Below are 25,268 nucleotides of genomic sequence, written 5' to 3' on the forward strand. Positions count from 1 at the left end.
CCAACCTAAAGTCTAAGTGGTAGGTGAGCCAGACAGAAGACTAGGAGAACGCTGAACCTAAGAATTTCACTCAGGTTTCAGGCTCTGAGAGGGAGGTTGGGGACGAAAATCACAGACCTCCCCCCCTCACCACCAGCACTAGCGCCCGATCTAATAGGTGAGAGCCGCAAGGATAGGACTGAGAAAACGAGAAAACTCTAGTCAGAAAGGCTGGAGGCTATTATACCCCAGAGCTCTTCAGGCCTTCCTCATTCAGGGTGCACTCTGGGGCCGGGAAAAGGAGGAGGAGAAGGAAGTCTGTGTATGAACAAGACTGAACCCACAACGCTGAGAAGAATTTCTGGTGCTCAGAAATTCTTGATTCTAGACTGCTGGTGGGCGAGGCTCTTGCTTTGCTTCTTAGGGTGAGGCTATGAACCGAACCCTGAATCCTCTTCCATCCCCATCCGATTACCTACAGCCTGAGACATATCCAGTAGAGCTGCTCACGGCCCCAAACACACGCAGCATCAACTGTTTGCCCATCTCACCGCATCTTCATCGCGCTGTAGAACCAGGGCGCCGTTTGGTGTGAGTTGCAGGATTCCACGCAGGAGACCCCGCCCCGCCCGTTGGGGGGGGCAGCTGCGGGCCGAGCCCCGACCTAGCAGGGGACACGGGTTCTATTTCCACCTGGCCCTTTGCCACTGACCTTGGAGAAATCTCTGAAAATCCCGCAAGTCTTGGCTTTCTCATGCAGAAAATAAAGGTGATGCTACTTCCCGGGCCTCCTAGAAAGGAGGTCGTCGGAGGCTCAAACGGGAATTGCGTCTCCAAACGGCTCCAGACAACCAACCAACCAACAAAAAACAACTAAGTTCACCGTCCCCAGCAGGAGTTTTAGGAATTTCCGCCCAGTGATCTAATTGCAGTCCAGGCAGCATCCGTGCGGCTCGGCTTCTCAGGTGCCAACCACCTCGGTGCAGTTAGCACCCCCTCTGCCCACCCCCCACCCCCCGCCACCCCTCCAGGGTCTAACTAGTGATTTCTGCCGTTCAGTGACAGCGCTCTGGGTTGCAGCTTTGGGCGCACCCCAGCCCACCCACCCCGCAGGCGGGCACTAAATCCGGGATGCTTTTTTGCCCTCTCGCCTCCCGAGTTTTCCGCACGTGAACGGGCTTTGCTGGCCGATCTCCCAAGACCTGGTTGTATTTCCGAAAGCGGAGAGCGTCCAGGGCCGCCCCCCGACTCGAGCCAGCAGCCACTCCCGCCCGAGATCGTGCGGCCCCGCGGGGACCCTCCTCCCTCGCCCCCTCCCGCGGCGCAGCAGCCGCCCCCGGAGCTCGCTCGCGGGGCTGTGGGCGCAGACCCGGCAGAGCGCCGCTTCCCACCCCCCCCCCACCCCCACCTCGCCACCCCTCTCCGCCAGTAGCAGCGCTGCTGTCTTGCCACGGGCGGACTGGGAGGACACTGGAGTCTGCAGCGCCCCCGCCCCCTCGCTTTTTCTTTCTTTCTTTCTTTCCTTCCCGGCTTTGGGATCTTGCTGCCGGAGCCGGGAGAGGGACCCACCGAGCGGAGCGAGAGATCCGCGCGCCAGCGCCGGGGACCGAGCGCGGACAGAGCTGGGAGGGGTGCACCACATCCCGGGCATCCGCTGCCGGTCATCACATCCCGGGCATCCGCTCCCGGTCCTCGCCACCCTGGAAGGGATGTGACGAAGCTCCCAGACTCGGCTCCCCCTGCCCTCGAAGGCGCCCCCCGAGCGCGGCAGGGGCCCGCGGCGGGGGTGGTCCGCAGCGCCGCGGGACGGGAGCAGAGCCCGTTCTTTTTTTTTTTTTTTTTTTTTTTTTTTTGCAAAGGAGCGCGGGGAGAATCGCGGCTCGGCACAACTCCAGGACCGACCCACCGCGCGCCACCAGACCGAGTCCCGCTTGCCCGCCGCCAGCTCGCCCGCCCGCCCGCACGCACGCACTCCCGGCAGCAGCGCGATCTCTCTTGGCACCTGCGCTGATCCCCCTACCAAGCCCGACCCCGCGGCGCCCGGAGCCCCCCATGGAGAGAGCGCGGGCCGCAGCTGCCTGAGTGCGACCACCGTCGCCGCCGACGTCCCAACTCCGCGCCGGGCTCCTCCGCTTCTCCCCTCCTCGCGGGGCTGGGGAGAGGCCCCCGGCGAGCGCACCATGAAGTCCGTCCTGTTCAGCCGCTTCTTCATCCTCCTGCCCTGGATCCTCATCGTCATCATCATGCTCGACGTGGACACGCGCAGGCCCGCGCCCCCACTCACCCCGCGCCCCTACTTCTCGCCCTACGCCGCGGGCCGCGTGGGGACCCGCCTCCCGCTGGGCAGGGTCGGCCCCGGGCGCGGCTCGGAGAAGCGCAACGAGTCGCGACCCCAGCCCCGGCGAGAGCAGCTGCCCACGATCTATGCCATCACGCCCACTTACAGCCGCCCGGTGCAGAAAGCCGAGCTCACCCGACTGGCCAACACGTTCCGCCAGGTGGCGCAGCTGCACTGGATCCTGGTGGAGGACGCGGTGGCCCGGAGCGAGCTGGTGAGCCGCTTCCTGGCGCGGGCCGGGCTGCCCAGCACGCACCTGCACGTGCCGACGCCGCGCCGCTACAAGCGGCCCGGGCTGCCGCGCGCCACCGAGCAGCGCAACGCCGGCCTGGCCTGGCTGCGCCAGCGGCACCAGCACCAGCACCAGCACGCGCAGCCGGGCGTGCTCTTCTTCGCCGACGACGACAACACCTACAGCCTGGAGCTCTTTCAGGAGGTAGCGACCGGCCCCTCCGAGCTGGGGAAGGGCTGGGGGGGCGTTCGAAGCTGGGCGTGGAGCATCCCCGGGGTCCCTGGGGGTCCAGGCCGGGCGCGGAGCATCCCTAGGGTCCCTTGGGGGTCCAGGCCGGGAGAGGAGCATCCCCGGGGTCCCTGGGGTCCAGGCCGGGCGCGGAGCATCCCCGGGGTCCCTGGGGGTCCAGGCCGGGCGCGGAGCATCCCCGGGGTCCCTGGGGTCCAGGCCGGGCGCGGAGCATCCCCGGAGTCCCTAGGGGTCCAGGCTGGGCACGGAGCATCCCCGGTGTCCCTTGGGGGTCCAGGCCGGGCGCGGAGCATCCCTAGGGTCCCTTGGGGGTCCAGGCCGGGAGCGGAGCATCCCTAGGGTCCCTTGGGGGTCCAGGCTCGGCGCGGATCATCCCCGGGGTCCCTGGGGGTCCAGGCCGGGCGCGGAGCATCCCCGGGGTCCCTGGGGGTCCAGGCCAGGCGCGGAGCATCCCCGGGGTCCCTGGGGGTCCAGGCCGGGCGCGGAGCATCCCCCGAGGGCCAGTTGAGCTGCCGGGGCTCGCCCCCTTCCCCACTTTTTTTGAGTTCTCACTGGTCCGCGCACCTATAAGGGACGCCAGGTGGATGGAGCGCGCGTCGCGGGCAGCCCGCGGCCCCAGGCTGGCCACGGGAGTGGAGGTGGGTGCGAGGACCGTTGCGACTCCAGCCAGGACGCCGGGGACTTTGCAACCCACCTGGCCCCCGAGGGGAAAAAAAAAAGCACGTGTGCGAGGCGCGGGAATGGTTTCCGGGAACAGAGCTCGCTCGGAGGGCCGGTCTGAGAATGGGACCCCAGGTGGGGAGGCGTTATCCTTGCACCCTGGAGCAAAGAGGCAAGATTTGGGAGAGACAGTGCACAGCGAGGGGCGGGCTGGACGTTCCTCGGAGGCTTGTCAGCGCACAGGTGTGGTTCCGAGGCCAGAACCTGGGAGGGAGGAAGGCGGAGACAGTTACAAAAGAGCAGCCCAAGAAAAATGCCACTTACTTTCTCCCAGTCCGCGAGCAAGGAACTGCTTATTAGTTAAAAAAAAAAAAAAAAAAAAAACACGAGTTCTACTGGGATTTTTTTTTTGCTACATCTTCTTGCACTCCACGAATTCCTACATCGACTGCAAATTGCCCTTTTTTTTTCTTTTGGTAAATACTGGCCAAAGAATTAAGATCGTTACGTCCTGCGTCCTGCGGTGCCTTTTCGCAGCCCGAGTTGGGGGGCGGCGGAGTGCGGGTGGGGAGGAGCCGAATGCCATTTCCAGGCCTATCTAGCACCCAGATCCTTGCTGCGGCCAGGACCCAGGCCGGCCCCTGCTGCCTAGGGGGCGCTTCGCTCTCGGAAAGCCACAGGTTAATAATAGGTGCTATTTCGCAGACTAGTCTTGCAGTCTCTGTGTGTGCTCCGGTTCTGCAAGTGACAGCGTCACGTGGTTTTGTCAGTTTTCTTCTCCACAGATGTAACTGCGGGGGCCGAGGGAGGGGAGACTAATTGGTTTCTTTGTCATCCAGTGAGATGGTTACCTCCACCTCCCAAATTCCTTGACATCCCCATCCATGGCCAAAAAAACTGAACTTTTTATCCATTGGCTCTTATCCTAATATCTCAGTTTGGTTTTCATAACCACAAGACCAAGCTACTCTGTACCCTACCTGCTTAATGTCCCTGCCTCTGTGACTTTTCAAAATGCATGTCTTTTAAGTGCATTTGCCACCTTCATTTCTATTTATCCCCTGCTCCCTTTGAATGAAGAGATCAATAATTGCTCTCCATCTTATCTTTTCCTCGTCGGTCTTTCATGAGGCAGCTCTTTCTTGTCCTCTTCAGAGAAGTAAACAAGCTTGGCATTGTATGGTTAGGTCTCTGTTCTAATCACATTTAGAGATATTGCCTGATGTTTAAAAGCTCTTGTTTTGATCCTGCTTACTTTTCCCTCAAAAAAGACCTTATTTTGGAATCTGAAGTAAAAAAAAAAACCCTTACATTTCAGTGCACCATAACTTAAAACCCCTCTGTGGTTGGTTTTTTTTTCATTTTCTACAGCTTTGACGTTGTCTATTCTGTAGATATGAGACAGAATAGACAATTCCTGTGTAAAGAAAATAATGCACATCATTACTAGCCTTTCAGGAAGATGGACTGTGAAGGAAAGTGACTTTCAGTTTATTCCCGGCTTCTAGCCTGTTTGTGTGTTAGATGAGGAGATGAGTTGGTGTGGGCAGCCAGTGGAGTGGTGCAGAACAGAGTCTTCCTTTGATACCTCCCCAACTGAAAGGAAGGTTTGTTGCTGGTGGCTGTGAAGCAGCAAGAGAAGAACACAGTCATTTTTTTCATTGTTGCATAGGAAAAGGCAGAGGAAAGATAAAAAAGGAGCGAACAAACAAAAACGTGTGATACCTGTGAAAAAGAAACTAGAAGAAAAATCAGCAAAACTTTCAAGGTGTGAAAGTGTTTCAGTTATGAAATAATAAAAAATAATCTTAAGAACATGTGCAAAGATTTTTTGGTGGAATGGTGCCAAATTGACAAAGTACACAACGGGATTTGTTTTTTTTTTTTTAAAGCACAGTGTACATAATATGCTGAAAGTTTAAATTCTCTGGAGGTTATTCCCAGATAGAAATTTTACGACTAGTTCTTTTCTCTGGGTTGGAGCGATAGCACAGCAGGTAGGGCGTTTGCTTTGCACACGGCAGACTACTTGGACCCAGGTTTAATTCCTCCGCCCCTCTCGAGAGCCTGGCAAGCTACCAAGAGTATCTCGACTGCACGGCAAAGCCTGGCAAGCTACCCGCGACATATTCGATATGCCAAACACAGTAACAAGTGTCACAATGGAGACGTTACTGGGCCCGCTGGAGCAAATCAGTGAACAACCGGAGGACAGTGACAGTGACAGTCCTTTTCTCTAGCACCACCCCTCCTTTCTTTACCTTACCCCCCAGGCACAATGTTTGGGGACAGAGTAGACAGCTATTCACCAGGCACCCATGTTCATATATTCCATTTACAAAGAGGTTGTTTCCTTGCATGGCAGGCAATATTGAACTTAAAAATTCGGATCACTGAAATTTATGTCTCCTTAGTCTCTTGCATTAATTGGATGGTTTACTCTGCACCAGTTATAGGATTAATGATTCCACGCGGACTACAGTCTAGACATTGCTATCTTAGAGCAGAGGCAGGACTAGGTAAAGCATCTAAACTGCAGCTCCTTAGGGGAGGAAAAGATGCTGATCAGGAAGCTGTAGGGCCAAGGCATATACCTCAGCCATTTAGATTGTACACACACATACAGATTAGTTTGTAAGTAATTCACAATACTTAAGGAAAGAATGTCCCAAGTCAGGCTTCATCTTTTATTCATAGCGCTTCTAATTTCCATGGTTGATGTTAACATAGATAAGATAAAAGAAGAAAAATGAACCAGGTACAAATGAGCTCACTAAGAATTGGCTGCCAATGAAGGAAGGTAAAAGATGAAAGGTCTGCAAATTAAATTAGAGGCGCAACAGGCAATCTGCGTTCAATTATTCCTCACTGGTAACTGGAAGGATGCTTTCTTCTTCCATATAGCTAATTTTCATCCTTCTCTTTCAGCACAGCTGTGCTAGGAGGAAAGAAATATTTTTGTCGAATTATCCTATGTTAATAGCAAAATCTGTTTGCATATGCAGCTCGGTCGGAGTCCCAGAGCCCCAGAAACTGGCCTGTCCTTTGGAGGTGGTTGGGGTTTTCAGATTTCCAATGTCTCAGTATTACTTCCTTCCTACGGTTTGGATGGGATTTTGCACTGTGGTTGATAGGTACGGCTGACTGTTTGTGCACCTTATTGATTGAGGTCCTCAGAAAAGCTTATTTGCAAAAGGATTTAAAACTGCTTTCATAAAATCTACAGCAACAGATAAATGTGACTCTCTGGTCATGTTTTCAATAACACTATTGATCAGATTTCTGTTCTTTAGTAGAAAACCTTCCAAGCTTTTCTGAGTTTCAAGCTGATGCTTTTTTAGTTGAGGTTGCTTCCACCTTTGGAAATCAATTGACTTGAAAGGTTAAAAATGGCTTTTTCTGAGTACGAAAAAAATATTCGCTTAACTTTAAATTTAATGAGGTAAACCTGGAAAGACAGGCCAATTCTAAGATGCCGAAGGGACTCATGAAGGACTCAGTTAAATGAGACTATCTAGGAGATGTTTTTGGCAAGCAGTGAGCCTGGGGACCCTTTGCTTCAGATTTTTTAAGTGAATGTTCTTTAGCTATTTGTGTAGTAGGTAAGTGGAGAAATCGAGCATTAATTCTGTCTTGCTCCTTTTTTGAAATGTTTATGCTCTTCCAAGACCCCTTTTCATGCAGAATTTTGGAGCCACAATCCAAAGGATATTTAAACTTACAGATTTGGTACTTTCCCCCTAAATAGTCAATTGTGTATGGTATTTCCTTAAAGTAAACCCAAGGCTTTACCTTTTTTTTTTTTTATAACCTCTGATAGTTCTTACTATGATAAGGAAATTGTCTTTTCAAAGTGAAGCAACCTAAAAGATTCGCTTAGGTGTAACATAAAAATTATTTTATTTTGTGTTGTATTTATACCCACCTGAAGGCATATTAGTAGTGATGCCAAGGGTCTGATAAAATGTGAGATTTTTGGAAATACTTGTATAAAAATCCAATTGGTTTTTTGGGGCTGGGTTTTAAATTTGTACATATTCTTTACTTTCTCTGGTTTTACAGTTCTTGAATTATGGCTCATTTTTGACAGCTTCTTTTGGAAACCAGCAGTTTTCCTTTGGATTTTGATATTTTAATGGACCAGAAATAACAATTTTGATTTAAAAGACATTCTCCCTTCTGCCTCTTCCTACTGTTTTTTTTTTCATTATTCTTTCTCCAACCTACTTTTCACTGATTATTTCTCATGAATAGACATGAAGATAAGTCTGGATTACTTACTTGCAATGAATGTATGTCTTTTAAATATTTAGGCTGTTGTCTGCTGCTTCTTGGAAACTATAGTGAGTAACTCCATTTTCTTTTGCCTACTCCACTTGCCTCTAAATTACAAGCTGGTAAATTTTCTCTTGTGTGAACAGTAATGGAATAGTAATTGCTCTAAGGCATGCGACAAAAGCAAAATAGGAGAACCAGAGTCAACGGTTATTTATTAACTATTCCAGGTGGCATTCATGTAGTGCTTTAAAGGGGTAAAAAGACAGAATCCAATAATGTTCAGATAAGTCTGTTCAAATCTTTTGGACCCTGATGGAGTATTTACTCAGTCTATACCAGTTAGGATAACACATTGCTATAGATTGGTTTGAAGTATTATTAAAGCCTACAACTACAATTTTGCCTGTTTCTCAAATTCTGTGACCTAAACAAAAAATTGGTTATACCAGGCTATAGATCTAAATATAGGTAGGTAAGTAAGTAACTAGGTCTAGAATATAGTTCCAGTTCACAGAATAACATTTCTGAATTTTGGGATGTAATTTAAAATATTATACTTTTTACCCTGGTCATGGGCTGGAGCGATAGCACAGAAGGTAGGGCGTTTGCCTTGCACGTGGCTGACCCGGGTTCGATTCCTCTGTTCTTTTTGGAGAGCCCGGCAAGCTACCAAGAGTATTCACCCTGCATGGCAGAGCCTGGCAAGCTCCCAGTGGCATATTCGATATACCGAAAAACAGTAACAAGTCTCACAATGGAGACGTCACCGGTGCCCGCTCAAGCAAATCGATGAACAACGGAAACAATGGGACAACAGACTGCAGTGCTACCCTGGTCATAGCAAAAGAGAGTTGACAACTATTGAGCACTTAATAGGGGCCAGGAACCTGCCATGGGGGGGGGGGGGGGGGGCGGGGTTCTTTCCCTTCTGGGGGGAGGAAGCTGGAGCAAGTGGAGTTGGATCACATACATTGATGCTCACAGACTACTCTGTGTGTGTGTGTGTGTGTGTGTGTGTGTGTGTGTGTGTGTGTGTTCTGGGTTTTTTCTGTGTGTTGCTTGGTGGGCCACATGCAAGGTGAGCACCTTAGCCCCTGTACCGTCTCTGCAGCCCACCCCCTGTAGGCTTCACCTGTGTTCTCATCTATAATGCCCTGCACAGCCCGGAGAAGTATAGTCTTACTCTCACTATTTTCCTCTGTCTTGATGCTGCTCTTGAGGCCAAAAAAAAAAAAAAAATGCTCTTTGCTGACTGGAGGGATTTTTTTTTTTTTTGCTTTATGAGTCACACCCGGCAGTGCCCTCAGGGGTTACTCCTGGTTCTGCACTCAGGAATTACTCCTAGCAGTGCTTGGGGAACCATATGGGATGCCAGGGATTGAACTTGGGTCGGCCGCATGCATGGCAAACCGATCTACCCACTGGGCTCTGGCCCCCTAAAGGTATTTTTTTTAAGTGAGGCCTAAATCTAATACAACTGTTTACAGTGATTGGTATGATCAGACTCTTTCTTCCTTTGTAGTTGAACACAAGTACCAGGATATTATTTGAGGGGAAAATTCTCTGCGGCTGTTCTGAGATTGGATTTTGAATCCAAGTACTCTAGTTCTAGCACCTCCCCTCTTGATTTTCATGAGACTCCTTTAACCTGCGACATCAGATGGAAACATTTCACTGTGATAAGAAAGAGATGCCCCGTTCAGAGGGAGATCTGAAAGTGCTGACTTCTGTCACCTTTGAACTCACTTCTGCCATCTTGGTTAGATCAATTTCTCATCTTCTGTTTTGAATTTATTTCCTGATGCCATTTGGTTTTTATCAAAAGTTTATCTTTTCCTCACTTGACCATTTCATGTCTTAGTTTTTCTAAGTTGAAACTTGTCATATTTTAATATGTCAGATTTATCTTTTCTATTTGAATTCTTGTTGTAGACAAGTAAGAATTGATCGTTTCTGAAAGAAAATGGAATCTTAAAATTGCTTTTTTTTCTTTCACTGATAGGTGGATATCAGCAACTGCCTGCTGGGTTTATAAGACAGACAGAATTAAATGGTAGAATAATTTTGTTTTTTTGTTTTGTTTTGTTTTTTATAATTTATTTATTTATTGAATCACTGTGGGAAAGGTTACAAAGCTTTCAGGTTTAGGTCTCGGTCATGCAAATATCAAACACATTTCCCTTTAGCAATACTTATTTTTCACCACAAAGAACCCCAATAAACCCCCACCCCCCATCCCTCCCAATGCCTGTGAGGCAGATGAATTCTAGTTAACACTCTATCTACTTTGACTAGATTCATTGTTTCGATAAAAGATGCACCATTATTATTTAGAGTTTACTCCCCCCCCCCCCCCCCCGCCAAATCAGACATGCTGAAAAAGCATTGTGAAATGATTTGCTTTCTACAGCTGGGTTCAAGAATTAAATGATGTCGCACGGCCGTGCGGTTTTGGATTTCTGCTATTTTACTTATTTACTCTGGAAGTATTTCTACTGAGAGTCAGATAATTAAGAGATTGGTTTCTATGCTCTGGAGCCATGGCCATGCCGGAGAGCCACTCGGGGGGCAACTGATGACTCAGTAGGGCGTGAAGGATGAGCCGAGAATGCCCCCCTTCCCATGAGGTTTTAGTCGCCCCGTCACCACCGGCTCATACCTGGCTTTCCACAAGGCTCCCAAGCGGCTGCCATCTTTCTTTTCTGAGGGGAGAGGGCGGAAGGGAGCAACACCCTTTCCCCTCTGGGCAGACATAGTGGCGTGGATTAACGCATAGTCCGTTCACTTTTCTGCTCCAAGCTGCTGGGCTCTGCATTAAGTTCTTGTGCTTCTGGAGTCATGGCTGTGCCAGAGAGCCGCTCATGGAGGGCAACTGGTGACCTCGGTAAGGAGTGAAGGACAAGCCCCGAGCGCCCCCTTCCCATGAGGTTTTAGTCACCCCATCACCACCGGCTCATACCTGGCTTTCCACAAGGCTCCCAAGCGGCTGCCATCTTTCTTTCTGGTAGAATAATTTTGAAGGTGGGTTGCAAGTGTTGGGTGGGAGGCAAGACTGAGGTTTTTTTTCTACTGGACTCAGTTGAGACAGAAGAGGAGCTAAAGTTCTGAGCAATCTCAGCTGGAGCTAATGGCAATCCCCTTACAGGGTGCTCTTCCTAATAGTAGCACTGTCCTCCCCTTCATCATTTTGCCCAAGTGGGCACCAGTAACATCTCCATTGTGAGACTTGTTGTTATTGTTTTTGGCATATTGAATACGTCATGGGGAGCTTGCCAGGCTCTGCCGTGTGGGCAGGATACTCTCAGTAGCTCTCTGAGAGGGATGGAGGAATCACACCCGGATTGGCTGCATGCAAGGCAAACACCCTACCTGCTGTGTTATCGCTCCAGTCCTTCCTAATAGTAGTCTGAGGTATTTGCTATAAGTCACTGAGCCCAGGCTGGCTTTACTGTCTGTTGCTGCGATGCCTCGCAATACCAGATTCAACCAACCAGATTCACTCTCTTCTTTGTAGAGGTTTGTTAATGGTCCTGTGTGATTATTTCTGGGATTTCGAAATTTTCTGGATTGAAGACAGAATGAGTAGATCATTGGCTGAGTCTTGTTGCATGCTGGGAAAGGCTAGGCTGAGGGAGACGATATTTTCTGTATAAATTAGATTATTTTGTCTTCTCCAAACTGTCAGTTCATCAGCTTTCTCATAACTTTGTTTGTATGTTATATGCAGAAGTCTCTTTCTGCAACCTGAAAGATGAGTATTTATAAATTGCATCTTTAACTCTGATAAAAGAGAAGTATGCTCGAAGCTGAGCATTCTCCAATAACTGGGATGTCAGATGTCTTCGAAAACTCAACCTCAGCTGTAATCGTGCATGACTCGGCAAGTTTCATTAATGTACATGAGCTAGAACATTAGTACATGGAGGATAGCCTTGAATATAACTAATAAATATAACTAATCTTCTTCATTCCCAAATACTAACTCAACACCTGCTTTGTCAGTTGGTGTGCTTGATATCATCAGGGTGTACAGCTATAAACACAGGGCATCCAACCCTCACAGACTGATCTTGTTGAATGTGCTCATTTGGAATACACAGACTGAGGTCAGTATATGTCGAAAGAAATGCAGGTACCTAAGAATATAAAAGAAAGGCACCTCATAGGGTCAAAGGTTCTAGACATTGTTATAGAGAAGTCGCCTTGGAACTGAGACCTTCAAGAAGGAGATAGGGCAGGGAGGAAAGAATTCTCCAGATACTGAGAAGCACATTTGTGAACCGAAGAAAGTCGATGTGTGAGAATTTAGAGATTAAGGGGTGAAATAGGAGCCACTTCTCAATCTTCTGCAAATCAAAGTGAGGTATTCCAGTCTCAAAGAGTTAGGTTCTGCTATTGCAAGTACTTCCAGTACTATATTGAACAGCAGTGGAGAGCGTGGGCATCCTTGTCTCATCCCTGATCTTAGAGGGAAGGCTCTCAGTTTTTCCCCATTAAGGATGATGCTTGCTGTAGGCCTGTGGTAGATGGCACCTGAGTGCCCAAGAACAGATGGCTGGTTAAAGAAACTTTGGTACATCTACACAATGGAGTATTATGTTGCTGTTAGAAAAGATGAAGTCATGAAATTTACATACAAGTGGTACCACATGGAAAGTATCATGCTAAGCGAAATGAGTCAGAAAGAGAGGGAGAGACATAAAAAGATTGCATTCATCTGGGGGACATATAGTAACAAAATAGGAGATTAATACCCAGGAATAGCCACGATCAGTATCAGGAGGATTACTCCATGGCTTAGAGGCCAGCCAGGCCATCTAGGGGAAAGGGCAGCTCAGATAGAGAAGGGAGCACCAAATAAAGGGTGTTTGGAGGATCCTCCCAGGAGAGGAGATACATGTTGAAAGTAGACTATGGACTGAACATGATTGCCACTCAATGCCTCTTTTGCAGACCACAACACCCAAAAGGAGAGAGAGAACAAAAGGAAATGCCCTGCCACAGAGGCAGGGTGGGATGCGGGGATGGGGGTGGGAGGGATACTGGGATCCATGGTGGTAGAAAATGGGCACTGGTGGAGGGATGGGTACTTGATCATTGTATAATTGAAACCCAAGCACAAAACTTTGTAAATCTACAACTGTACCTCATGGTGTTCCACTAATAAAAAAAAGTTAGGTTCTTTCCTCAAACCTGTCCTCACAGAATGAAAGTCTCCGATCACGTTATATTTGGAAATGGTATTTAAATCTTGCTCATTAGATTCTTCTTCCTGGATGCTGCTGCCTTGCCTTTATGTAAATCTGTGAATTTAAAAAGTCTGTACATGCAGTGTGAGGGACATGCTTTCCATCTAATTTTCAGATCACTGTAAAGCAATTTTTTAACATTTAACATTTTTAGTACAGTGTGGATAAGGTGAGTGACAAATTAATGGAAAAATTGATAAATTTGTGAACATATATGTACATCAGATTGTATTAAATGAGTGGTAACATAGACAGTTGTGGATTCTCTGTGGAATCCACACATTACAATTCATAACACCGTATCTGAATTTCAGCTCACGTTCTTCCATTAGAACATAAACTCCAAGAGGGGCGGAATTTTATTGGGTTCAACTCCTGTATCTCTCACGTCTAGAATTGCCTAGATTATTGTGAATTCATATTAAATGTTTGTTGACTGAATCCATTATCGGGTGTTTGGAAACCGAGGGGCTCCATTACAGAAGGCAACAGCTCCCAGTAGAGTCCTGAACAGAGATTAGTGGTCAAATAACAGTTTGCAGTCTGTTTTATGCATCCAGGATTATATTGCGCCCTTTAAATAGCAAGTTAAGATAAACGTGACTTCCACTCAGACTTTCACATCTAATGGACAGACAGAAAGTCCATGTATAGTGTGTATTTTTGATAAAGACCCCTAGCGCTGTCCCCTAAGAAGGTAGCAAGCTATGTCAAGGAATTTTGAATGAGTTAAGTGTTAGTCCCTACCCATGTGAAGGACTATGGCTAGCTCGTGGTAGGAGCATCGGTCATAAACAGTCATGCTCAAGTATAGCTTTATCATTCAATGTTAGAAAGACTTGCACACCTCCCCTGCTGACTGAAATTCCTAACTATAGTAAGTTATACATATTCGTTCTTTTACCCTTGTTCTCTCCTTCGTGGGTGACTATCTAGTAGAGGCCTATGCCACATAGCTGTGCTTTATCAGTTGGGTAGGTGCCGCTAAGGACTCAGCTGCTGAAATCTGGACTGTTTCCAGAGACCTGGGTGAGGAGAGGTAGAACAAGTTTGACTGTTCAAATTAGTCTGTCCCCAAATGGAACTCCATTGAGTATCCTCATCACTCTGCTGGATGTTGACTGCAGTGATTGGAGGGACTAGAGTTCAATTGAGCTTGTCTACAAAGAATCCTGGGAGGAAGTGAGATGTGAGACTGAAAAACATCTAACAGGCATTGTAGGTTGAAAGGAGGTATCAGGGCATTCTCCTGTGGGTTGAGAGGTCTGAGACTGATTAATGAGTGTGTAAAGGCTTGGAATTTAACTTGCTCAGAGCAAGGTACTAAACCTTCTACAGCTTCTGGGTTTGATTTTAGTTACTATTGTAGTCCAGCACCTAGTTTGGGCTATTTCTGGTGTAAATGAATAAATCAGAGAGAGGGGAGAGAGGGGGGAGAGAGAGAGAGGGGAGAGAGGGGGGAGAGAGAGAGAAAGAGAGACAGAGAGACAGAGAGAGAGAGAGAACGTTTCAAAGGAAAGGGCAACTTAATAGGGAGGAGTTAACAGATAGAGAAGGGAGCACCAAATAAAGGGTGTTGGGAGAATCCTCCCAGGATGGGAGAAGCATGATGAAAGTAGACTATAGACCAAACATGACTGCCTCTCAGTACCTCTTTTGGAAACCACAACACCCAAAAGGGGAGAGAGAACAAAGGGGAATGCCCTGCCACAGAGGCAGGGTGGGATGGGGGCCAAGCACAAAATTTGTAAGTCTACAACTGTACCTCATGGTGTCTCATTAATAAAAATTTTTTAAAAAATACTTTTTAAATAGGGAGGAGTTAAAAGAATCCATTTTTAAAGCACATGATTTGGAGCAATCGTTTGATTTTTAAGGTAATTTATAAAGGATGGTAGGGGAAAAAATAAAGCAGGAATCTGGAGCAATAGCACAGCGGGTAGGGCTTTTGCCTTGCACGCGGCCGACCCGGGTTCAACTCCCAGTATCCCATATGGTTCCCTGAGCACCATGAGGAGTAATTCCTGAGTGCGGAGCCAGGAGTATCCCCTGTGCATCTCCGGGTGTGACCCAAAAAGAAAAAAAAATTATGAGGGGTGGGGAGGTTAGGAGTATTTCTCTTTCCCGTACCTATTGAAGGAGGCAAGAAAGATCCAATTCCATACCAAGTATCCTCCAGCCTTTCCTAGGTTTGTCTGACATTTATTGGAAGTCTTTTCTGAGTTTGTTTCTCTTTTTTTTCTAAGTATTGCTTCCATTTTCATGAATAAAAATAGCTTATTTCCTCCCAGAATGGTGTAGTAGCTAGCCCTTGTAGTGGGTTGTGTGTGTTACTCTCTCTGTGTCTGTCTATAATTGCCCACAAGGTCCACTGGCTGATTTCTCACCTTTGAACGATGCAATGGGAATTCTCCTTGTGCTTCCTTCACAGACCCCACATTCTCCAAGATATGCTGGAAGGATTTACTGTCCTAGCCTGGGGGCTGGTGCAGTGATCTTCCATATTCTTTGCCCATATGTTACGTAAAAGAATTTATTAAACCAAACGTTTTGGATATTTTCAAATTGATGCCACCATTTTTCAAAGTTAAAAATAATTGCATGGTTACTGTAGCACTGTAGCACTGTCCTCCTGTTCATCGATTTGCTCGAGCAGGCACCAGTAATGCCTCCATTGTGGAATTTGTTGTTAACTATTTTTGGCATATCGAGTATGCCACAGGGAGCTTACCAGGCTCTGCCGTACAGGTGGGATACTCTTGGTAGCTTGCTGGGCTCTCCGAGAGGGACAAAGGAATCGAACTCAGGTCAGCCGTGTGCAAAGCAAACGCCCTACCTGTTGTGCTATCAGTCCAGCCCACCTGTCTAGCATAACCTGCTGAAATGGAAACAACTTGGTACAGATTCAGTTTCTTTTCTTCTTTCCTTTTTTCATAGGGTTATCCATTTTTTTACCACTGCTTGTTGAAGTGATTTCCTGTCTCTACTTCATGTATCAAGCTTCTTTGTGATAAATTAACTGGCCATGAACCTGATGGTTTATCAATTCTATTGCATTGCTTTGAGAGTCTATCTTTGTTCCACACAGTTTTGATTGCTGTAGCTTTGCAGGATAACTTAAAGTCAGTACTTACAACCTCCCATCTTAATATTTCTCATATTTTTTTCAGTTATTTAACTATATCAGGGAGTTTTAGAATTCCATACAAATTTTAGTTGCATTTGTCCTTGATAATGTCATCAGAATTTTGACAGAGATTGCATTGAATACTTTGGGTAGGATGATCATTTTGACAAAATTAATTCTTGGTCCATGAATCAGAAACATAAACATTATAATAACCATCTTATCTAGCCTATAAAAAATGAAAATCTTTCCATCTAAGGAAAATAATTGAATCTTCTCACTGCATCATGTATGAATATGTGTGCATAAATATATATGCATACATTATTCTAATGTACATTCATATAAACAATTTGCTGCATTGAAAAATGCAGTCAAGTTGAGATTTCAGAAAATGATATCCTCTTTTTAAAATAATGTATTTGATACCACCAACTGTAACACATGTATGTTGTCCACATTAGATTATTTACTCTTTTAGGGTTCTACAGTATGTTAGCATAATTTTGGTTAAAAATTATCAGAGTAGGCCCAGAGAGATACTATAGTATCTTGTTGCCTACAAGGGAGGCAGGCAGCCAACCAGGGTTCAATTCTTGGCGCCATCTATGGTCCCCTGAGCCTCGCCAGCAGTGATCCTCGAACATAGAGCCAGAAGTCAGTCATCCCTAAGCATCGTAATGAGTTTGAGCCAAAAACAAACAAAAAATTAGCATTATAAATAATTTTTAATTAAAAAAAGAAACATTTGTGATTGACAGTGTATTATGAATATGACCTTTTAAAATCTACCCAGTAGAAGGGAAAAAAATGTTTTATAAAAAAAATGCTGAAGAGACAGTACAGCAAGTCAAGTTTTTGCCTTGCACCTGTCAAACCTGGGTTTTTTCCCCTGGCATACATATGGTCCACTGAGCATAGCCAGAATTAATCCCTGAACATGCAGTGAGTGGCCCACAAAACAAACAAAAAGTTTATTTTATTTTATTTTTGTATTAAATCACCTTGAGGTACGCAGTTACAAAGCTGTTCATGATTGGGTTTCAGTCATACAGTGTTCCACCACTCATCCCTCCACCAACGTATGTTTCCCAGTACCAGTGGTCCCAGTTTCCCTCCCGTCACTCCCCTCCTCAGCCTGCCTCTATGGCAATCTCTCTTATTTCTCTCTCTCTTTCCCTTCTCTCTGTCTCTCTCTCCCCACACTCTCTCTCCACCCTCTCTCTCTCCCTACCTTCTCTCCTTCTCTACCTTCCTCTCTCCCGCTCTCCCTCCCCCCCCCTTACTTTTGAACATTATGGTTTGCAGTCCAGATGCTGAAAGGTTATCATGAATATCTCTTTACCAACCTTCAGCACTCAGTTCTTATTCAGAGTGATCATTCCCAACCATTATTGTAATATGGTCCCTTCTCTATGCTAACTGCCCTTGGCCTCACACACTTGTTGCAAGCTTTCAACTGTGGAATAGTCCTTTTGGCCCTCACTTCTACTGTTCTTGGGTAATAGTCTCATACTATTTTTTATATCCTACAATTGAGTGCAATCATTCTACGTCTGCCCCTTTCTTTTTGACTCATTTCACTCATTTCATTGATACTCTCTGTGTCCATTCATAAGTCAATTTCATTACTTCAGTTTTCCTGGTGGTTGAATAGTATTCCATTGTGTATCACACTTACACTTAATCACACTTAACTTCCCGTTAGTCGTCGATTTGCTCGAGCGGGCGCCAGTAACGTCTCCATTTGTCCCTGTCGCGTGCTAGTGTAGCCCAATGGCATCTCTTCGCTCCGGGAACATGGAGGGCCTCAAACCGATCGTTCATGACCTTGACAAAGAAGTCTGACCATCTGGTAGGTGGGCGGCCACGCGGTCTCTTGACATCCCGTGGAATCCAATCAGTAACAGCTCTAGTCCAACGGTCGTCTTTAAATCTCATTACGTGACCAGCCCATCTGATTTTCGACACCTTGGCAAATGAGACAGCGTCCCTGATCCTTGATCGTCGACGGATGTCAGAACTCCGGATTCGTTCTCTCATTTGAGTGAAACGTGATATTCCAAGCATAGCTCTTTCTATTCTTCTTTGGGAGACCTGAATGGCGTTCTCATCTTGTTTGCGTAGGGCCCAGGTCTCTGAGGCATATGTTAATGCAGGAAGAACAGTGGAATCAAAGAGATGTGCCCGGAGCCGGAGGTTCTTCGTCCTCTTAGCTATTTCTTCGACGTTCTTGAAGGCGTTCCAAGCCGCTCTCTTCCTCCTGCGCAGCTCGGGTGCCAGGTCATTTGTCATGTTGACCTCTCGACCTAGGTACACATAGCTGTTGCATTCGGAGATGGTCGTTCCATTGAGAGCGAATGGGGCGTCAGGAACAAGGCTATTTCTCATAAACATTGTCTTCGTAAGATTCAGCTGTAGTCCTACCTTTCCACACTCACGGTCAAAGTCGGCCAGCATTTGTGCCGCTTGGCTGATGTTTGGTGTTATTAAAACAATGTCATCAGCAAAGCGGAGGTGGTGTAGTTGCCGACCATCTATCTTCACTCCCATTCCTTCCCATTCCAGTCGTCGCATGATGTTCTCGAGGGTGGCACTGAAGAGTTTCGGTGAAATGGTATCACCCTGCCGCACCCCTCTCTTGACATCAACGATCACTTCTTTGTAGAATGGTGAAATCCTGGTAGTGAATCCGCAATACAGCTCACGGAGGATCCTGATGTATTGGGCTTGTATGCCCTGATTGGCTAGGGCTTCAATGACCGCTTCCGTCTCAACAGAATCAAAGGCCTTCTTTAAATCAATGAACGTTAAGCAGAGCGGCATCTTGAACTCCCGAGAAACCTCAATGAGTTTGGTTATCGTGTGGATATGGTCGATGGTGCTGAATGCTTTGCGGAACCCTGCTTGCTCACATGGTTGTCCTTCATCTAGTGTTCTGCCAATCCTATTCAGGATGACTCGAGTGAACAACTTGTAGATGACAGACAATAGGCAGATCGGGCGATAGTTGCCAATGTCATGGATGTCTCCCTTCTTGAACAGTAGTACGGTCCTGCTGGTTTTCCATTGAGATGGAACCTTGCATTCAGACAGGTAGCGAGTGAAGAGCCGAGCCAGTGTATTGATGAGTACTGACGGCAGGTTCTTCAGGTGTTCAGGTCTGACCTTGTCTGGGCCGGGTGCTGTTTGCTTCTTTACTGACGAAATGGCGTGTCGGATTTCGGAAGGGAGAACGTTGGGAACGACATACCCATCCTGTGGAATTTGGTATGTCGGCAAGTGGACATGGCTATCGAAGAGATTTGAGTAGAAGTCATAGAAATGCAGGTGTTTTTTCTGCTGTGTGTTTTGGACCCTTATGCTATATTCTCAGAAGGGGTAAATCTGGGTTATACGGAAGCTCAATTTCTAGTTTTTTGAGAAATATCCATATTGTTTTCCAAAAGAGCTGAACCTGTTGGTGTTCATACCAACAATGAATGAGAATCCCTTTCTACCCACATCCATGCCTGCACTGGTTGTTCTATTCTTTTTGATGTGCATCATGCCAGTCTCTGTCACATGAGATGATATCTCATTATTGTTTTGATTTGCATTTCCCTGATGATTAATGATGTAGGACATTTTTCTCATGTGTCTTTTGACCATTTGAAATTCTTCTTTGAGAAAGTTTTCATTCATTTCTTCTCCCCATTTTTGATGGGCTTGGATTATTTTTTCTTGTAAAGTTCTCTCAATCCTCTATATGTCTTTGATATTAACCCCTTACAGATGGGTATTGGATAAATAATATGAACAAAACAAAACGTTCTAAAACACCCAGTGGCTATTGCAAATACTGTGACAGTTAGAATGCTCTATAATGGTTTTCATAAAGTTGTTGTAGAGACTAGGAGATAGTAAAATAAGATGGATTCAATCCCCAGCACCACATGGATTCCCAAGTACCACAGGGTATAACCTTGGAAGCTCCTGCACATCATCAGGTGTGCCCCTGGGGCTCCCCAGCATTGCTGGGGTGACAGGGATAAGGCTAAGAAGCACTTGATTTTCTTTTTCTTTCTCTTTTTAATTGTTTTTATTGAATTACAGTGAGATGCATAGTTTACACAGTTACAAAGCTGTTCATAATTGGTTTTCAGTCATAGAATGTTCCAAAACCTATCCCTTCACCAGTGCTGAGTGGCACTTGAGAGCCCCCTATTCTGCATTGTATTTATTTCACAATTTAATATATTTTACTACAGTATTTTGAAATTGTGTATAATTCCTTTCTAAATGTTTTGTTCTCCCTCAGAATCTTAACTGAGCACAACATTTTGAGCTTCAAGGTCTTATTTTGATCTTTCTATCATGCATAGTCACAGTAACAAAAAAATGGAATTTATATTTTTTAAAAATTCTGACTGTTAGCTTATTTTTTAAAAAATTCTTTAAGATTGAATTACAATAGTATTGGTAAATATGTGTGCAAAACAATAGAAATATCATAAAGTTGGGTGATTAACTACGAAGGGTGAAAACTACACATATTAGGAATTGATTTATTAATGACATGTATGGAGAAATTTGTTATTAAATACTCTCTTTTCATTGACGAATATTACTGAATGCTTAGAAGAGAATGGATTTAGCATAAAATATGTTTCCAATAGGTCAACCTTGTTTACAGGAAATAAAAAAGATAGAAGGGTTTAAGAGTGGTGGTCCAAAAATTTTTGCTCACCAAAAATCTTATGATACTCTCCCAGTAAAAAGTATTTTAATGATACTCCTGATGACATTAGGTCTCCTTCAATTTTGTTGAAGGCAAATAATTAGAAACTTCTTGTCTTCCAAGAGGATTTATTACCTATTCATTAGAGACATTAGCTTTCTTAATAAAGACAGCAGTGTCTCTAATTACCTCTATTCGGTGCCCTCATGGTTTGACCGCAGTGAGGTTGTCCAGTTCCTGATTGGAGATGAACTGCCCTTCTGTGAGGCAGGAGAAAGGTATCTGTGAGAGGAGGGTAGGGAGGGCAGCAGCTGGCCGCGTTCAGGAAAGCATCTGCAGGATTGCTGAGATCCTGACACTGTATTCCCTTAAAGCTGTCTGCACTCACTTATCCCCTGGAGCATCTTGGTGTACATGAAGGACTGTGTGCTCTTGGTCGGAAAACTGCTGCTTTGGTACAAAAGTCATTACTATCAGAACTGGAAAATGTTGGTTCCAGGCTTCACTGATCCCAAAAACTTACCCTCACCACCTCAGGAGAATGTCTGTGAGCGAGACCCCAGCCTAAAGCATTCCAAATGTACGCTCCCCTCTTTGATTTTATGTTGGAGATGGGCATCGATCTCCCAATCAGTGCTCAGCAGCCCCCAAAGCAATTCTTGGCCAGTTGGCCTGGGGGCTGGTGGTGCAATGCAGGTGCCCAGTGGTACAGTGCTGTAAGGGCCCTGTCCTGCTAGGTCACATGAGTAGATAGTATTGCATACACTCAGGGGATCCCGTGATACTCTGTACTGTCTCTCAGGCCCTGCTTTTTAATTTCCATGAGGTCTCTGAAATGGAAACGACATGTCTGTCTGTTTTACATACGTGGTATGGGGCTGTGACATTCAGCTTCCTCCCAGGGCCCAATCCAAATGGGAACCTTAAGTGAAGTGATTTCCATGTTGCATGCAACATGCTGAGAAAGGAGGCAGTCAGGTATGCAAAACAACATAAATGCCTTCTCCAGACGGGCATCTGCTTTGCTCGGAAGTGGCCACAGGAACTGTGGAGCTGCTCCAGGAGGCAGAATGTCACTGAACCACCCAGCTCCCAGGTCCACCGCCCCTCACAGCCTGGTGGCCCCAGGACGCTGTCCTCAGCTGATGGTGATGAGAACTGACACATGGTCCTATGTGGACTTTTTAAATTTTGTTTATCAGCTAACTCAGCTCAGCACCAGCGAGATTAAAATGTCGTTTTTAAAGGTCAGATGACAGTTTGGGGATATTTTTGTATCTTTGAAAAGTTTCTCAGCTACATCTGTTCACACTGCCGAAAGTGCTAGCGACCTCCTTGGGACGCCTTTGCTCAGGGGAGTTCCAGCCTCGCTTTGCAGGAAAGGTCTATTACACAGAGTCATTAGAGCTGGCGGCTGGGGCTCTTGCCCTTGCTGTCATCTATTTTCATTTTTTCTTTAATGGTTGCCTTTTTTTAAAAAAAATTCCTGCTGAGCAAATGGAAACACAGTTTTTTTTTTTTAATCAATCTTGCCTTTTCTGGTCTTGGTTTTTCTTTTTTGTTTTAAGATAAAAAAAAATTAATTTGAAAAATAAAGACACCATAAGAGGTTGAACTCACAATGCTGCTGGTTTCTGTAAGCAGTGATCTGAGTTTGGGGTTTCGTTTTTGTTTTTGTTTCCACTAGTGTTTTCCTTGAAAATCCGTTGATGGTCCTGTACATGTTCATCTGGTTCGTTCTTGTAAATTGAGTGACATTCAAAAGTTGGTGCCTCTGTTCTTGTTTTTCTTTTCCCTAGATGGGAAGGTCAGTGGAAAAGGATTGTGGGTGTGGAAAGGGGTCCTCTTGTCACTCTTGTGTTTTATTTGGGGGCCCCACAGTCCTACCCGGTGTATACACCTGGCTCTGTGCTCAGAAATCACTCCTGGTGAGCTTAGGGGGCCACATGGGGTGCCAGGGATGGAACTCAAGTCAACTGTGTGCAAGGCAAGTGCCCTACCCACTGCACTGTACTATTTTTCCAGCTCCGTCCTGTCTCGTGCTAAAATGCACATAGCATAAAGTTACCATTTGACACAACTGGGGGATACAATTTCACACCACCCAAGTATTAATAGTCCAATCACCACTGTCCACTGAAACCTTTTCTCTCTTCCTTTCCCCGACTTTAGTAACCATAGCTCTGTGGTCAGAGCCAAAAGGGTTTTACTTTGTTTGCTTTGCCTGGCCCCTTACTCTTCTCCTTTGTATCCCGTATGTGAGTGAGATCATAGGGTATTTGTCGTCTTTCTGATACATTTCATTTAACGACACTCCCTCCAATCCCATCCTTATCGTCACAAAAGGGAAGCCCTCATCTTTTCTCATCATGGAGTGGTATCCCGTTGTGTGCATACATCGCATCTTGGTCACTCATCTGTCGTTGGGTATTTAAGTTATTTCCATATCTTCGCTATGATAAATAGAACTGAAAAATGAACACCGATGTGTTCATCTCTTTCCTACCACTTTTAGAGTACAGTTTCATGGCACTATGTAGACGGCATTGTGGTACAGTTACCAACTTTTTCTCAAAACATTTCATCATCCCAACTGAAAGGCTCTCTCTCCATTAAACAAAAACTCCACATTTTTAGCCCCTGCCAACCCCTGCCAACCTATAATTTACTTCTGTCTCTCTAATTGGGCTTATCTAGGTCTCATGCAGGACAGAATTATGTAAAATTTGTCCTTTTATGTCTAACTAACTTATCTCACCTATTATAGTGTCTTAAAGATTCACCCACGCTATAGTGTGTGATTTTATTCTATAAAAGTATAGAATTTCATTCCTCTTTTGTTTGAGTTTGGGAGCCTCAGCAGTCTCTACCTAGGATTTACTCCTGGCTCTGTGCTCAGGGGACCACACCCATGTCAGCCACTTTTTAAGACTGAATACATTTTTCTTTTTATTTGGCAGAGGGAGCGGCACACCTGATGGTGCTTAGTGTTTACTCTTGGCTGTATGCTCGGGATCCCAAATATCAGTTTTGTGGGGACCACATGGTGTGCCATGGATCAAGCCTCCGCCCCTCTTGGAGATCCTGGCAAGCTACCAAGAGTATCCCGCCCACTTGGCAAAGCCTGGCAAGCTCCCTTTGACGTATTCAAAGCCTGGCAAGCCCCCCATGACGTATTCAATATTCCTAAAACAGTAACAAGTCTCACAATGGAGACGTTACTGGTGCCCACTTGATGAACAACAAGACGACCATGCTATAGTGTAGTGCTACCAAAACTTATTTTCTGGTTTTGTTTTCAAGGCTAGCTATCCTAATGATTGTGAAGTGGTATTTTATTGTGGTTTTGATTTGCATTCCAGAATGAAATAGTGATGTTGAACATTTTTCATATCTTACTGATAATTTTTGTATCATTCTTTTGAATCATTTTTGTATCATTCTATCCCAATTCCTATACCTTTCAAATATTTATATTGCATTAGTAATGTATCATAACATAAGTTTTAGGTGTGTGTCATAAATCAGGATCTGCGTATAGCATGCATTTTGTTCACCAAGTAAAGCCTAATTCTGTCCTTCAACATACAAATATAGTTGATTTTTAACTATATCTTTCATTTTTCTTTCTAATAACCACTAGTTTGGTCTCATGGAGGAAAAATTTACTTTTGATTATGAAAATTTGTCTTTGGCATAGTTTACTAAGTACCATAACTCAAAGGTTTATACATTTGTGACAAATAACAGAAACAGAATGATTTCATCATTTTTGTAACTAGGATTTCATTGTGTGTGTGTGTGTGTGTGTGTTTATGTGTGTGCTCACGCACATAAGTTGTGTCCAGCTCTTGGTTATTGTAAATAAAGCTCCAGCTCTTTGAATTGTCTCCCAGGCTCTGCTTTTGAATGTTCATATATATCATGTATCATTTTCAAGGTAAATTTTTTCTTTTTAAATTGTAATTTTTTAAGTTTAGATTAAAAATGCTATGAATTGGCCCTCCTCTTAGTTCAGTGGTCAGAGTCCAAGTATTGGTTTTCATCTGGTTGTGTCTATTCTCTTGCGTTGTTTCTTTGTATCTCACCTCGAAGTCCCATTATCTGATCTTTTTCTTCCTTATTTCTCTAATCATGACCTCTTTCATTTCATTCATGTTCTTGCAAAAGGCAATGTTTCATGGTTTTTAAAATAAACAGTGTTTAAAATAAGTAACATTTCATTGTGTATATGCCATATTTTCCTCTTCCACTCATGTATTATTGGACATACCTATTATAAATAACTCTTCAATGGGGTACATATGTATTTAATTTTGGTATATTCAGGATGACAGGGCTGGAGCTATAGCACAGTGGGTAGGGCATTTGCCTTGCATGTGGCCACCCAGGTTCGATTTCTCCATCCCTCTCGGAGAGCCCGGCAAGCTGCCGAA

At 45.4% G+C, this 25,268-nt stretch overlaps 1 protein-coding gene across 1 annotated transcript in view; it reads left to right on the forward strand.

Annotated features, from left to right (window-relative positions):
* Nucleotides 1-2,090: 2,090 nt before the first annotated feature.
* B3GAT2 (beta-1,3-glucuronyltransferase 2) overlaps nt 2,091-25,268 on the forward strand; it is an 88,305-nt gene continuing 65,127 nt past the window's right edge. Inside the window, exon 1 of the mRNA XM_056109665.1 lies at nt 2,091-2,753. Coding sequence (XP_055965640.1) covers nt 2,160-2,753 — 594 coding nt within the window. The 5' untranslated portion in view covers nt 2,091-2,159. The remainder of the gene's footprint in view (nt 2,754-25,268) is intronic.

Source organism: Sorex fumeus, unplaced genomic scaffold (genome assembly GCF_029834395.1).
Source record: "Sorex fumeus unplaced genomic scaffold, SorFum_2.1 ptg000008l, whole genome shotgun sequence".
NCBI lineage: Eukaryota > Metazoa > Chordata > Mammalia > Eulipotyphla > Soricidae > Sorex > Sorex fumeus.